The 16,479-nt window shown below is 44.9% G+C and overlaps 1 protein-coding gene across 1 annotated transcript in view; it reads right to left on the bottom strand.

Moving 5' to 3' along the window:
• WIPI2 (WD repeat domain, phosphoinositide interacting 2) overlaps positions 1–4,866 on the bottom strand; it is a 39,848-nt gene extending 34,982 nt beyond the window's left edge. Inside the window, exon 1 of the mRNA XM_030576860.1 lies at positions 4,663–4,866. Coding sequence (XP_030432720.1) covers positions 4,663–4,736 — 74 coding nt within the window. The 5' untranslated portion in view covers positions 4,737–4,866. The remainder of the gene's footprint in view (positions 1–4,662) is intronic.
• Between the last annotated feature and the right edge of the window lie 11,613 nt (positions 4,867–16,479).

Here is a 16,479-nt window from a genome sequence, read left to right as displayed (position 1 = left end):
GTAAAGGCCAAAAGACAGAGCTAACAAGACATCAGGATAGATTAAATTTATGGTCTGATAATTGGCTCATGTGACTCAGTGTATAGTAATGAGATTAGGGATGAAAAATATTTATGTCAACATTTTCATTATAAATCCTTCCTCAGGGTTTTATTTCTTACCTGAAAAAATAAAAATAAAAATTCAAACCTAAATAAATGTTGGCATAATTGTCTGTTGAAATGGAGGAATTTTAAAAACAAGAATTACAATTAAGCTCAACAATTTTAGAGAAAAAAATTGGCGTTATTATTCAGCTAGTTAAAAAAAACAAATTTCACAGGCAGTCTAACGTGAAGTCTCGGCTTTCTAGTACAGATTTGAAATAGCAGAGGCCTCAAATGTTAAGGTATTGCAAAGTATCATTTCCAGACAGTTTCATCAAATTTTGTCACTGCATGTAAATTACACTTTAATTATAAAATTACACACTGTAACTAACCTTAAATTTTCATGTAAAATTTTACACCCTGTGGAAATTCATATAAGAAACTTAAAACCACAAAAGGAATATATCAATCGGCCCAAAAACAAGCACAAAAACACTCCCTTCTGAACCTACATATTTAAGATTTTATATTCTGGGATAGGTTATGTTATGCAGCACTAAGATTGCCTGCAAGCTTCCATTACGTAGCAGTGCTAATGCACCAGAATCCTGATATGCAGCCCCCTCCAACCTATCCCAGTCTTTCCTAATCAGACAATACCAAGTCATGCTGATTTATGCAATGATAGATCTAAAAGGGAAATTGACACATTGAGTGAAAACTACCCCAAAAGGAAGCAGGAGAAAGAATTCTTCTCACTATAGCATCAAAGGTGTGCATGGTATTTTTTTAGACAAAAACACCAAATTCCAGCACCAAAACATTCCCAATCCAAGACAGACTTTGGGCATTGAATAAAACTAAAGCCATGTGCTCATTTTCTGATAAAAAGGCAAATAAAATCTTTGTGAATTGTGCCTAAATCACTAGAAGCTACTGTGTCACTACACAAAGCACCTGTGAAAGTACTTTTAAAACGTTATTTTCTAAGAAAGATAATGAAGAGCAGGATACCTGCTTGATTACATCGTGGAACTATGTTTCCTTAAACTGAAAAAACATTATGTAACACTACAGCAACTTGTGTATTGGCAATATTCTTTAAAGTCCCAACATTCCAACTTCAGTAAGTATGCACCAAGTGCACCTACAGTAAGGTATGCTTGTATTTGCTGCCTACATAATTAAACAATTAATTGTCCCCCTAACGACAGCTCTTTCCGATCTTCTATCTGTCAGATCATTCTTTTCCACAGAAATGTGGAACTGTATTAAATTCAAAATCTTAACTTCTGGATTTTATATGCAAACACTAAAATACAAGTTAATTGAGTGGTGTAGTAAATTTCCAATATCTTCATTCAATTTGAAACAAATCTATTTACTTAATATTTATAACTTTAGACTTAGAACACATCCTGGCTTCTAGGCCCCTTATGACACACTGGATCAACATTTCATATTGCTTTTACAACAGAAGCCTTTAAGATCTACTGTTTTATAAGTGTAGAAAACCCACTGAGATTGTGAAGGCAGTGGTGTTTATTTTTATATTTCCACTTCAAGTTGGGCCAGTTATCAATAAATCTGCTTCCCAATTAAAGAGAGGGATGACCTATTCCACTTTACCTTTCAATATTTCATAATTTTAATAAACTTTGCCTTTATTCTCTTTGGTTTGAGCAAAACTTAAAGAGGAAAAAGTGCCCCCATTATGTAGTTCCCCGCTCCCTCTCACTCTGAAGACTACAGAACAGGGCACCAGACATGGGTTTAGGGTTGTGAACATGTGTATTATGAAGATTAGCTAGACTTTTCTTTTCTTTGCAGTTATTGAAATTGACTGACACCATCCTTCAGTAAGTTCGGGATTCATTTTTAAACCTACACAAAAACCAGGTATGGCAGTACACAACACAGATCAATTAAAAGATGAAAATTTTGCTAAAAGAAAATGCAAGGGATGTGAAATAGTCACAATTAAGAGGAGATAATTCAGGTCAACTGTAATTCCTAGCTATGATAAACTTTCAGCAACAATGGACCAGAGTGCCTAATCCCATTATGAGAAACAGTCTCAAAAAGCAGTCTGCAAACAAAGCTTCCTATGCTAAATAAAGTTTCATTAGCAACCAGCTGAACATTTCAAGTACAACTACATAGGCAAAAAATATTGATGTGTAGGGGACGGCTATCATATTGCTATTTTCTGTTCCTTCACTTGCAAAAGCCTACAAATGCTATCTTGCAGACAAAGTTATCATGAAACAAAGATTTTTCCTCTGCATACAAACTGATGCGGTTTGAAAACAAACTCAGGGGACATTTATAAGAAAAAAAAAAACCTGTTAGTATTAAGAAGAGGAAAGAGCAAAGTTTTTAGGCTTGTCAACTTGGACAGCATATTTTAACTTCAAAAAAGTTAGATACTAGTCCTTTAAAATGGTGATAGAAAGAGGCGAAGAAATAATTTCTAGTTTATCCTTTGACTTGATTTACCTAGTGACTGGTAGAAAAAGTTGTGTACTTAGCATCAAACAAAAAATGTGCATACTCTGTATACTCAAGTGCATGCCGAGCTGTATAAGGTACACAATATGATGTCCCAAAAGAAGCTGCAGAAACACATTTAGCTTGAAACAACATACAACAGAAAGTTTATGATTTACTTACAACATGCTCAACACTATTTTTCTTTCATATTACTAGTTATCCTCCCCCTAAATCCCTTGTTCCAAGTCTATTTGTATTGTTTCCCTGCACTATTCTCAATGCAAGTACAACAACCAAGTTCACAGTATTATCCTACTCTTTCAGAGGATATGGATGTAGTATTTCCATTCATTTTATAAAGCCACCACAAGAGAATCACCACTGCCTTCACAATCTCAGTGGGTTTTCTACACTTAACAATACGTGCTGAAGAGGGATCAAGAGACTTGAGGATGCTGCAAGGAAAAAAAAAGATTTGATTTCTTACTGTTCATTTATAGATCTACCAAAGAACAAGTCATTAAAAAATAGCTACTCACGCTTCCAACCCCAGATCCTTTCCTCTTACTTTCCAAGATGAACTCCCCTCAATGCCAGATTTCCCTTTGGTTATTCCCCCATAAATCTAATCTCTTAACCATTTACAACAACGCAATCCTCCTTCACATAATTCATATCACTTCTGCTTTCTCCTGTTACCCATATTTAAATGGAAAGTATTAAACTTCTGTCAGACTTCTCAATGTTATTCTTCGATATGTATGGATTTATTTCTCCCCATCACATCAACCACCAATTTCTGTGGATTTATATTATGCATCCAAAACAGTATTTCACAGCTAAGGAGACTGAGACGCATACACAAAGCTAAAACATTATGTTACAATGGACACATAATGCGAGATAAGTGTGATGTGAAGTGTATTACCACCCGCTAGAAGCCAAAACACACAGAGAAATAAGTGACATTTTTAAGGCACATGTTGTTCTTTATGAAAAGAGGGTGCACAAGCACTTTGAGAAAAACAAGACACTGAAGGGAGCATCTGCTAATAAAGTATCTCTGAAAGTTATTGCATATAATTTCAACACCACAGAGAAAGGGTTAAGAGAAAGTTACCTGAAAATACAACCACAATGAGTTGAAAACCCAAGCCTCACTAACTCCCTAGGTTCCCATCCTTCAGTCTACCCAAAACACTACCTTCTCCTAGAGAATGGGCACCAGAAAGTGAAAAAGGGAGACCCAAAGGGAGGAGCATATCTCAAGGATAACAAAAGAAGAGCACAACCACATCACAGACCAGGCAAACTTTGTGGCATTAAGAGGGAGAGCTTGCTTAACATTCTTACTTGTATGTCACCCTTCAACACTACATATGACAAACTGGGTCTTATGCCTGCACCCGAAACAGATTTACTGCATAACCACAACAAAGTCATTCAGCCTCTCCGTGCCTCAGTTTCCTCAGCTGTAACATGAAAATGATACTGACCTAGCTCTGACAAGCACTGCAGTCTATGGACCAAAAGCACTTACAGAAGCATTATCTTAGGAGTGGGGGAACTGAAAACAGAAGTGCATGCTCCTTGAGCCAAACGGGGGGAGTGAGTGAGGGGCTCAGAAAAGGGCAAGCATCCTATCCAATGGGGGAGAAGAGCTGGATGGGGAGTGAGCTGGGTGCGGGAACACTTTGTACAGTGGAGGTTCTGAGAGTCACTGACCCACACTACAAACCCTGTATAAGATAGAAACCACTTCAAGCCGGGGGGTGCGCAGCCCCCCCCGCACTCCCAGCTCCAATGGGGATGAGGGCTGTGGAGGGGGCGCACTCCAGCAATAGCCGGGGCGGAGGGGGGGGAGCAAGGGCTGACGAGGAAGAGGCCACAATCCAGCAACAGCCTCCCAACGGGGGCAGCACACCCCCGCGGGCAGCGGAACAAGGCGGCCTACGCCCCCCGGGGACGAGAAAGAGGCCGCGCCGCCCCCTTACCCAGCCCAGGCTCCCGCCGCAGCCGCCCTGCCCCCTCCAGGTCACGCCCGCGGCCAACTACACCCCCGAGCTGCCCCCCCCCTTACGTGTTGTCCTGGTTGAAGTTGGCGAAGAGCAGCTGGCCGGAGCCGGCCTCCCCGCTCTGACTGGCCAGGTTCATGGCGCCTCCCCGAGCGGCGGGACCCCGGCCGGCGGGGAGCTTGGGAGCGCGGGCTCAGCCTCAGCGGCTCCGGGCCTCGCTCGACTCCGACCGCCCCCTCATCCCTTCCAGCGCCTTGTTTACGCTCCGGTAGCCGGAGTCTGAGCGCGCCTGCGCCATCCCGCCCCCATTCCCCATAACCTCTCCATCCACACAGGCGCGGTCGGCTCCCCGCTACCGCCCGGCCACCGTACCTTGGTGCGCATGCGTTTCTGCGGGCGGCTCGTGGTTAAGTTTGAAAACTGCGCATGCGCTAGTGTGGTGCGTTGCTAGAGGGCGGCTAGTACCTGTCCCAAGCTAAGTGGGCTCTGGCTGGGTCAGCGCCTGGAGGGGTGATGTGGCGCGCTGGGGTTTGCTCCCTGCGGACCCCAAGGAGTCTGTCAGTTATGGCGGGCACAGCACCCTACCTCTGTTTCCCTGTCTGCAGCTTAAGGCTGGGGTGGGTGGGTGGGTGTGTGAATCACCAGTGCACGATGCTCTGCTCTTAGCGGGGCCCCTGGTAACACCTGCTCAGGTGGGTATCATGGTGGCTGGGATCCCATGACCCGCTGAACAGGTGCTCTGGGTTCTATTTCTGGCTCTGCTGCTTTAGGCAAGTCACTTTGCCTAGGGTGACTGTCTATCCTTTCTTTGAAGGGATCCTCCCTTATTTCATTGGCCCCACTCTGGCCCTTTGTTTTCTCTCCCACTCCCTTGTATGGTTTTTATGCTCCTGGGGTGGGGCTGTCTGTTCCTGTGTTTGTACTGTGCCTGGCACAAGCAGGCTCCAATCTCTGGGGTGGGGAGGGATTCTAGGCACCACCAGAATACAAGTAATAGAAGCCCATCTGGGTTTCTGACATGCCAGTGAAGAACACCCAGGTGTGTACACACTGGTTTATTGAACGGGGGGATCAGGAATTCATGTTTACAAACACACACACACACCCGCCCTATTTTCTAGATATCTCTGTAGACCTTGCTAAAATTGTGGGAGGAACAGTTTCCCTCAGAGTTAACAGCAGCATTAACAACAAGAGTTAGCTCTTTTATAGCCATTTTCATTTGTAGGTCTCAAAGTGCTATACAAAGGACAATAAACATTACTCCCTTTTGCAGATGGGGAAATAAGGTACAAAAACTTGCCCAAAGTCATGTGATAGTTCAGTTGCAGAGCTAAGGATAGAATTTAGGTATATCAACGTCCTTACTAGCACCTGATCTATTAGACAACAGTGATGCTCTGGCAGAGATCATAAGATGTGGCTTCATTTTCTTGCCATAATAGTATTCACCAGCTCAGCTGCAGCTATGGAGTCTGTCATATTCCTTTGCTCTTTCGGTGGCTTCTACTATGGGCTAATTTCAGTGCCTGAACACTGGTATGTTGGCAACCTCTAATATTAAAAAATCATGAGTTAACCCACCAAAAGTTATGATTGAAAATAATAATAATAATAATAATTTAGTTCTTTTTTTTTTGTCTTCTGGTTTTTGAGCCTTCAGGGTGCACTCGGATGACATTTTTTGAGTTTTCTTCCACAATCATTAGAAACTTCCTTTTATTAAAAAATGAAACCTGGAATTTTCATGTAATTACTTGTCTCTAGGAGCTAGGTTTTTAAATAAAACATCAAATGTTTTGAGACTCGCAGTTAACTCATGAGAGTTGGCAACACTGATACACTGTGGTGAATGCTGCCTTATGAATACCTAAAAACTGAAGAATGTTCTCTTGCTAATGCACAGAACTGGGAGTTAGCAGATCTGAACTGTTTCCCATTCTTGCACACATGTACTTGAGAAAACCACATATGCTCTCAGGGTGTCAGTTTCTCCACCAGAAAATTGACTGGTGATCATAATGCCTACCTTACAGGGGTGTTCTGAGGTTAAACTCATGAAAACTGATAATGTGTCATGAGATCCTCAAAAGGTATGTGCTATATAAGTGCCCGGTATTATTCCACCTCTGTATAGTGTGACTGTACAGGATTCACAGCGCAGGCAAACAACTAGAAACGGTCATTTGCATGGTGGGAGATGGAATATTTAATTCATTCAGGCAAGTTCTATCTTCATCACAACCGTACTGAATTAGATACAGGTGAAACAGTGAGATGAAGAAAGAACAAGCTGGAAGAAGCTAGGCTGCAAAAAACTCTTCTCCTACCCACCCGAAGGATTTCTCTGCGGGCACATTCATCAGCAAACAAGCCAACAGATCTGCTTACTGTGCAGCCTCTTATGATAGAGATTTTCGTGGTGGATCCTGATTGCAAGCTGACCTTCAGCAACAGGAATCAGGGCTAGAGAACAGAAATTGAAGGGACATTTTCCAGTTACTTTAGACCCACATATTTACATTTTCCAAAACCACACAGCACTGTTCTCACTGTCACTCTGAGGCCATAGGTGCAAATGTTATTTTTTAAACAGTTTAACTTTCTTTTATTTTTTTTTCAAATATGGCTTGTGCAAAGCAACCAGCCCAAATGGTCCAGAGCAGCCCAAATACTGTTTAAAGCATGGTTTGACTCTGAAAGGAGACTAGGTACAAATGGCACCTTCTTACTCAATAGATCTTTGTGAATTCAGTGATTATCTGCCACTTCAGTGACTGTCACTAGTCCTGCAGAGCTTGGCCAGCAGCTAAGGTGGGGCAGCTGGATTCTCTTTCTTCATGGGCATCAACATAACTGTTTGCTAAATTCCACTCAGTCGCTCCTGTGCAGCCTCAGTGATGGCTCCAGTTCGGTCTTTTAATTTTGGTGACGTTCCATGTAGGGTGACCAGACAGCAAGTGTGAAAAATTGGGATGGGGCTGGAGGGTAATAGGAGCCTATATAAGAAAAAGACCCAAAAATCGTGACTGTCCCTATAAAATTGGGACATCTGGTCATCCTAGTTGCATGAGAAGGAAGGAGTCCAACTTGTCTCTTAGATCCTCCAGGGCAGGCACCTTTTTTACTTGTAGACTGAGCAAATTGGACCTGGAATCAGTGAGAGCTAATGAACAAACAGTCCCAGTGTGTCATTTTGCACAGTCACTTTTCTGAGTAGAACCTGCCCCACAGGTGCTTAAGAGAAGTCTTTTTAGACCAGCATGTGGCATATGCTTGGGAGCTGTTTATGTGAAGGCTTTTCATGTTGCATGACTTTACCATCCTCCCAGGAGAGAGAGCACTGACATCAGGTTATCCACAAAGATCCTGTCTTTGGGGAGTTACTGTCCCCAGTTCCAGGTAGTCCACTGATGTCAGAAAGTTTTGAAAACCTAGGTGGTAAGTCTGAATTGAAATAAGCTTCATTTATACCTGCAGTTCTATACGCCAAGGTGTGTTAGTGATGAGCAGAAGGAATGATCTTCATAGTAGGATTCAGAGTTGAGTAAGCTGGGCTCTGGGTTCACTTCTGAATCAGGTCTGAAAGCATACAGGATTTCATTCCCAAATTGTGGAAATCTCACAGTACCAGCTGGTCTTCCAGCATCTTGAACCAAATCTAGAAAATCAGCTCCAGCTAGATTTAGATCCAGCCCTGAATCAAAACTGTAGGGGTAGGTTCCAATTTGGAGATAACACCAAACTATGCCCTCAAAACTCAGGGGGTCTAAGGCTCTGGTTTGGATTCATTTATAAAATAAGCTATTTATCTCCTTACTGACACTGAATTCTTGTTCACATCTGAGCTTAGATCAGGGGTTCTCAGGACAAATTATTTGGTGGCCTCAGGTGTGGCCTAAGATACTTAATTAGCTTTAGGAAAACCAAATAAATATGCACATATACACGTCCAAATCATTGTAATTTATTTACTGTTCGTTACCAAGTCTGTTTTGAAAAGTGATATTAACAAACATACAAGTATCACTTTTTACAGTGTACTTATTCAGCCGTGGCAAGCCTGGGAACAAAGTAAGCCCTGGATGGAGGGTCGGGGGAGGCAGCAGGAGCCAGGGGCGATGGGGGTGGGTGAAGCAATTGGGGGCTGGAGCCTGAACCCCATGGCCAGAGCCTGAAGCCCCATGGCTGGAGGATGGGGCCCAGGGACAGAGTCCAAAGCTGTGTGGCTGGAGCCAAAGTCTGAGCCCCACTGCCGCTGAGAAGGTGGGGAACTCACCTGCTCCTCCAGCATTGTGCCCCAGGTGTCTCCAGAAGGGGCAGGGCCCAACCCCTGCTGGCAGCCCCAGCAACCAACACCAAGGCGGTGCACTCAGGAACACCTGACCGCCTGGCTACTTTGCCACCTGACCGCCCCCCACCCCCATCATAACCCAGGAGGCTGTGGCCATAAGAAAAGTCCTTGGTGGCTGCATCTGAGAAACGTGGGCTTAGATGAAGCTTCTGAGTTTCCAGCGAGGTGCTTGCTTTTGACCCAGCCAATGTTTTCAGCTGGGTTAACTAGAGCACAAGGAAGTCATATGACTTGTCTGAGATCACAAAGTGAGTAAATCACCCAGCTGGGCTTAGAAAATAGGGCTGGGATGTTCAGAAGAAGGAGACTACAACTGGGGCCAGGTTTTCAAAAGAGTACAGCACATCAGCTGGATGTTGGTTACTGAGTCCTTTCAGAAATATGTCTATTAGTGTCAGAGTATTTGGTCACAGGAAAAAGTAGCCATAGGATGCTTTTGAAGAGGCAACCTTTAATTTGATGTCCAGGCCTACCTAGCCTGGCAGACTTAAAGCAGTATTAAAGACCTTACAGGTTTGGTTTATTGCTCACTGACCTGCTATCTGCTCTCTGAAGATGGTTTCCTTCCTGCCCCAGCCCAGGTGATTGATTTTACGCTGCAAGTCCCCACCACCCCTCTGTCATTCATTTTGATTCACTAAATTCTGCATGCACATGCTGGCAGTGTGTTTAAATGTGCTGGTAACCTATAGAGCTCTCTTTCTCAATGGCAGCTTCATGTCCTTGCTTGCTTCTGTAGTATGTATTATTTATCAGCAGTAGCTCTTTGAGATCTCTCAGCTGATCAAACCTGTCACCTTGTTTGTTCTTAAGCTATGAGAGCAGTGAGACAAAGCGGAGCAGCTCTGACCTCCTGGGACGTGCACGATAACACTCCTGACAAGCAAGATATGTGGCAGGGAAACCGCTAAGCTATTGTCTTTTTCAGTTAGGATTAGTGAGTCAGAGGCAAGGAGATGTCTCCTTTTAAACATAGCCTCAGGACAATGAGTGTCATTTGGATGGAATGGTTTTAAAATATTTATGGCTTGTATTTTAATACTCTGCCCTTCTATCCCACTTTCCATCCAGGGGTTTTGAGTCACTTCACAAGTACTAATTAGATAAGCCTCACAGCACTCGTAGAAGGTGGGTAATTAGCATTACCCCCATTTTACAGATAGGGAGAACTGAGGCACAGATTGGTTAAATGACTTGCTTGAAGTCACAGAGTGAGCCAGAGGAGATACAGTCTCCTAACACCCAGCCTTATGCACTGTTATTATTGTGTATATTACTGTAGCACCTAGAGACATCAGCTAAGATCAGGACCTGATTGTACATAGGGCACTGAATACAGAATAAGAAGCTATCCCTGCTCTTCAGGCTGACAGTCTAAATAGATAAGGGTTGGAGGGAAACAGAGATATAGAGATTTTCCCTGACCTCACACAGCAGTCTGCAGCAGATAAAGGAATAGAACCCCTGTCTCCTGACCCACCATCTCTTATCTTAGTCACCAACCTCTCATGCAGCAGACCATCTTGCCTATATATGGCTTTCAAACCCACAAATGAGTCTGAATGTGCATAGGGAGGGTGATCTGTGTTTGGTAGGAGGGAAAAATGTTTCACGAGAGGGTTCATTTCCTCACATGTTGTTTTTCTTTACTGTATGGCTCAGACATACAGAAGAAATGGGATAAATAGGCATGTTTATATGGCTGTACAGACTGAAGTGTGTCTATATACACGATTGATTTGCAAGTATATATACAGCAGGTGTCTTTGCAGTTCTGCTTTATACCACGGGAGGTCACTCAGGTATAGCAGATTGGACAGCAAGTGACAAGGCGGGTGAGGTAATATCTTTTATTGGACCATCTTCTGTTGGTGAGAGAGACAAGCTTTGGAGGGAGTGACAGTCTGCAACATGCTGTGTTTTGAATCCGCACAATCCAGGATTCGCGGTGTACAGACTGATGATCAGATCACTGCTGGGGATAGGCAGGCATATGCAATGTATGCCAGACAGTATAATAATTTCTCAAGGTCAGAGTTACTCATGACAACTGACAGATTTTTTCCCAGCTGGGCTTTTGTTAACATGACTATAGATCTGTGTCTAACTGTCCATGCTTTGTTGTTATCATTATTTAGTGTATGTGTTACACTAGCACCCAGAGGCTCCAGTCAGGACGGGAACCCTGTGGTGCTAGATGCTGTACAAACATAAATAGAAGACAGTACCCGCCCCAAGGACCCTACCATCTAAATATAGTTACCGGTGGTCCTATTGTGAGTAATGGCATGGCTGCCTGGGGAATTATGGGTATGCTACAGGTGAGGTAATGGCTATGGATGGTCTGTGAGGGCACAAATTTCAATTTACTAGTGATACCCTCTAACTACAAGGAGGAATAACAGCCTGGAAGAGTCAGGCACAAGCTTTTTCAATTTCAATTTAAAAAAAAAGTCTGGTGAGGCAGGCTGGAAAAATCACAAATGAAAGCAAAGAGTGGAATTTACACTTCAGTGATCGTTGTCAGGAAAGCAAATGTCCAGGACCGCACATTTTCAGGTGCACCAATACTAGAGCCAGAAAGAGCCACAGGCATGCAGATGACCCAGGACCGTAAATACTCACGCGCAAAGGTGGACAAGACAACAAATAGCTTGTTTTCAGGTTCATCAATGCCCAAGATCACAGATACCCATCTCCCCCTTTGCACTGGCACAATGGCTGAATGGAGATGGATTTGCTCACATTCCATAGCTGGTCACAGTTTAGGACTGAGAAGCCAGGGAGATGGGATGGGGTTCAGGAGACTGTTCCCCATTGTAGCTCACATTCCCTCTTGTGATCCAAGTTTGTTAGCATTCCGAATACTTCTGGACACTCACCTTTTTTCCAAACCTTTGATGGATGGTTCTAAACTGCAACACAGTCTCTTCCTCCTTGCCTTTCTGATTTATAAATTGATGGTGATTCTCTGCAGCATCCAGAAGCCAGCAGTTATTGAAATTAGATGCCATCATGACAGGCACACATTAGAAACAAGGAAAGGTTAAAAAAACTGGATATGTTCTTCTTGAGAGAAGATGACTGAGGGGGCCCTGATAGTCTTCAAATATGTTAAGGGCTGTTAGAAAGAGGATGGGGATCAATTGTACCCCACGTCTACTGAATGTAGGACAAGAAGTAATGGGCTTAATCTGCAACAAGGAAGATTTAGGTTAGATTGTAGGGAAAACTTTTTAAATCTAAAGGTAGCTTAGCTCTGGAAGAAACTTCCAAGAGAGGTGGTGGAATCCCCATCACTTGAGGTTTTTAACAATGGATTGGCCAAATACCTGTCAGGGATGGATTCAGTCGATCCTGCCTCAGCACAGGGGGCTGGACTGGAGAACTTCTCAAGGTCCCTTCCAGCCCTACAATTCTTTGATTAGAGGATTCTATGAAATAAAAGAGTGAGGTCACCTTGTTCTTTCTGCTTGTGTATTATACCTCTTCCCCTACCCTGTATCTGTCTTGTCTGCTTCTAATTTAAACAGGGCCTTCTCTTTGTTCTGTACCGGTACAGTGCTAGAACAATGAGGCTTGGGCCAGAACTAGAGCTCTTAGGCACTACCGCAATACAAATAATAATAGACATAACTAAATAAACACCCAGGGGAACAATTCTCCTCTTCTGGGATATTAGTAACTTTAGTGGGAGTTACTCATATCTCAGGGGACGTGAGACCCAGCCCCTAGAGCACAAATTCTCTGGGGAAGGTATCGGAACATAGGGCATGGCAGGGGGAGGTGGGTCCATGTGGGCTGGTCTGCCCAGCCCATGTGATTGCTTGACTGGGATGTGGGTGAATTTCTCCATTTCCAGCCCTTGAGATGCTATTCAGTTCAATGCAATTATCTGTCCACCAAGAGTCAGATGAAGCTCTAGCTCTGGAGATATTCTGCAGCGTAATTTGTGAGATTTTAGTTGCTATAACAACTGAATTCATGCCTCAAAAATAGGAACTTATTTTTCCTTCACTTTGCCTTTTGCCCTCAAAACCCAGTCTATTTTGGTCCTGACAGTTGATTTCAGGTGTCTCTTGCCAGTGAATTCTGCAGCCCCACATGCTACTCCGCCTGGGGATGGGCTCCCATAGGGACTGCACTTTCAGTTCATTAAGCATTACTTGTCAATGTTTTTTCTTCTCCGAAACTGCCTGTATTATTTCTGATGAACGGTAAAGGAGCAAATAGACATCACTAAAGAGCCCTGGCAAAAGCTTCTCCATAGTCATGAAGGTTGGAGAAGCAATTTGAAATAAATCTTTAAGTGTGAGCAGCAGACATCTAGGAGCAGTTCTCAGAAATGATCTTAATGGGAGTGTCAGTTTTGGATCTGGGGCCTGGGTACTGTGGTGCTGACTGCTAAAGGTAGAAGAAGTAGATCGGAGAGATGCTAGGGACTTACCCCTTTTTCTTGCCCTCTGACTTGTTCCATCTAAGGGCAAGCTGTAATACATTTGTCCACTCCATCCCCTTTGGGCTGTGCAGGGTACAGCTCCAAATGTAGCAAGCGGACAACACGTCAGGGATACCCAGGAGTGCTTTGGGCACTATATCAGAGAGCCCTCAGGAAGCCATGCCACTGAGTCAAATTTTAAAAAGTCCCAAACAGGGCCAGTGCGAGGATGTTTCACGCCCTAGGCGAAACTTCCACCTTGCACCCTCCCCCCCGCACCCCTGCCGCCGCAGTAGCTCCCCCCCTTCGCCCTGAGGCGACCCCTTGCGGCAGCTCCCCAGCCCCCACCCTCCACCCTGAGCCTCCCCCCACCCCTGTTCACCCCTGCTCCGTGCACGAGCACCCCAAGCATGCCATTGCTGCTTCACTTCTCCGGCCTCCCAGGCTTGCAGCACCAATCAGCATAGCCACCGCAAGCCTGGGAGGCCGGAGAAGTGAAGCAGCCATGGCATGCTTGGGGAGGAGACAGGGCAGGGGTGAGCTGAGGCGGGGAGTTCCCCTGAGTGCTGCCCCCCCCTTACTTGCTGCAGGCAGCCCTCCCCGCACTCCCCTGCCCCAACTCCCTCCACCTAAATGCCGGCAGCAACCAGAGTGGCCGAAGATCTGGCCACCGCGGTCGCTGCCGAAGATCCGGTCACTGCCGAAGAAAATGGCACCTCCCAAATCCCAGCACCCTAGGCCACCGCCTAGGTCACCTAAATGGTTGCACCAGCCCTGGTCCCAAACAAGCAAAGAAATGTGCAGAATCATCTGCGTATCCCTTTGCTTTATTTTTCTTGATCACTGGCTGTTTCCCATTGGTTCAAGCTGCCCCAAGCCTTGACCAACAGGGAAATACATTCTGGCACAGAAATGAACTCCCCCCTGGAAGCTGTCCTCCTCACATAACTGGATTCTCAAGAAACCTGGCTCTCTTGGCTACACTTCCTGACTGATTGTAGTCAAGGTTCCTGTTGTGAGTCAAACAACTGAGATGAGTTTGGGATTTTAATTAGAGGGAGCTAGGTGACACAGTGGATCAGTGGAAGCCAAGGTTTAAATCTTCCTGATGTCAGCCGTTAAATCAATTTGAAAGTCTTAGCATAGTACTTAGCCCTTAAACTAGTACTGAGTCGCAAAATCACATAGGATTGACTCTCGTTAGCAGACTTCTAAGAGAAGTTTAGGAATAGAATATCGGGGAATTCTGCACGTCAAGACTAAAGCTATGTCTATACATGGAAGCTAGGAGTGCAATACCCAGCTTGCATAGACATACTCGTGCTAGTTCCTATCAAGGTAGTGCGCCAAAATTTGTAGCGTAACCACAGGAGCATGGGCTAACCACCCTGAGTACATACCCACATGGTCCATGCTAGGAGGCCGTACCACTTTAATGACACCATTTTCAAACCCGTGTAGTTAAAGCAATGCAAAAGCTGTGTGTAGACAAGCCCTTCTATCATTTAAAAACTGGTCATATCCATTTAGATGCCACCTCTGCATTTTCAGATGCAAGCTAAACCAATATGAGCCAGGCTTCAATCAGTTTAAGAATGTCCATGCACAAAGCTGCGCTGGTTTAACCAGACGGGTTTAAAATCACACCTTATACTAAGCTTCCTTTTTGGGCCAAATATCACAAGATGGCCTGGTCTACACACACAATTGCACCACTTGGACTAAAACTGCTCTACTAATTGATTCAGATAAATGGCTTACATCAAGTTTATATACAACCGGTTTATATCAACTCGCATTCATACATAAGAGCTGAGAGACCTGGTGCCAAATTCTGCTTTGGGGACATCCATGTACATGGGGGAATTCCACTGGAGGCAATGGGGTTGGGTATAAAAGAGGCACAAGAGGAGAATCTAACTCATTAACTGTTTTCCTGGAAATTCCGTCCAGCATCAGAGCAAAAGCAGGTCATGTTTATCCTGATTGGGAGGGTGTGCGCCTTTAAGACCTCGTGCGCCAGCAAAAAGGACCTCTTTTGTTGAATGGAAACACACAGGGCTACTCCCCCTCTAACTCTGCTCAGCCTGGCTTCTTCTGTCTGTGGCAGTTTTCAGCATCTAAGATTTTTAGGGGATGGGGGAAGGAAAGAGATAAGGAGAGGGCCGTTGGATCTTTAGGGAGGAGACTGCCCTATATCAGAACAAACTCCTTTCTTTTTCCCCCTATAACTGTGCAGGAAGGAAGCAGAGCAAGTGGCATGCATTTGTGTGGAAGGCAAATCTCCAGTGCATTCAGCCCAAGCGCATCCATTAATGCACATTATGTGGACTAGTTAGGGGGGAGGGGTAGAGATCCAGAGGAGGGGCAGGCACAGAGGGAAGGGAGAGGCCTTGCATGAAAGGCAAAGAAAGGGAGAATGATGGAGGCAGACAGAGAAGGACAGGAGCTGGGGTTCTCAGCTCCCCAGCAGCACCGATCTGTGCAGAGCCCTGCTTTGCTAACTGTTGCACTACTTCATCCCCCTGCTCCCGCGGGCTGTTTATAAATAGCCCTGGGCTACAGCTGTTGACCCTTCGTGCCCTAATAAAAAAGGTGCATTTAAATCGAAAGGGGAGAAACATCCCTCCACCCCCAGCTGAGGCAGTTCAGGGAGAACAGCACCCCCTAGAAGATGCCCTCCAGGATGCCAGGGTGGAAAGGCACCATCTCATCAGCATCCCAGCTTGAGACAGGGAAGGGGGCCCAGCCTGGTCTTGGGGGAAGTGTGAGCCCTGTGCAGAAAAGAGTCACCTCGCCAAAACACCTACAAAGGCAAGGAAGGCCCTGCCCTCGCTGGGAGCAAGCAAAGCCGACTAAGGGCTCTAGGTCTGGGGAAGCACTGAGTGATTCTGCCCATCAGCAGCTGCTCATGCCCTCTTTCCCCCCTGCACTCTGTCTGTCTCTGCCCATCTGTCTGCAGCTCCACCCTCAGCATGCTTTAATTACATTTTAAATTCAAATCTGCTGCTATTTGATCCGCTGGGTGTATTTATAGCTCAGCTCAAGCTGGCTGTGTGGATAAGGCAGGTTGGGCAGGTTGCTGTGACA

Source organism: Gopherus evgoodei, chromosome 10, assembly GCF_007399415.2.
Source record: "Gopherus evgoodei ecotype Sinaloan lineage chromosome 10, rGopEvg1_v1.p, whole genome shotgun sequence".
In the NCBI taxonomy this organism is placed as follows: Eukaryota; Metazoa; Chordata; order Testudines; family Testudinidae; genus Gopherus; species Gopherus evgoodei.
Note: the sequence above shows the minus strand (reverse complement) of the source record. Positions and strands in the feature narration are given on the sequence as shown.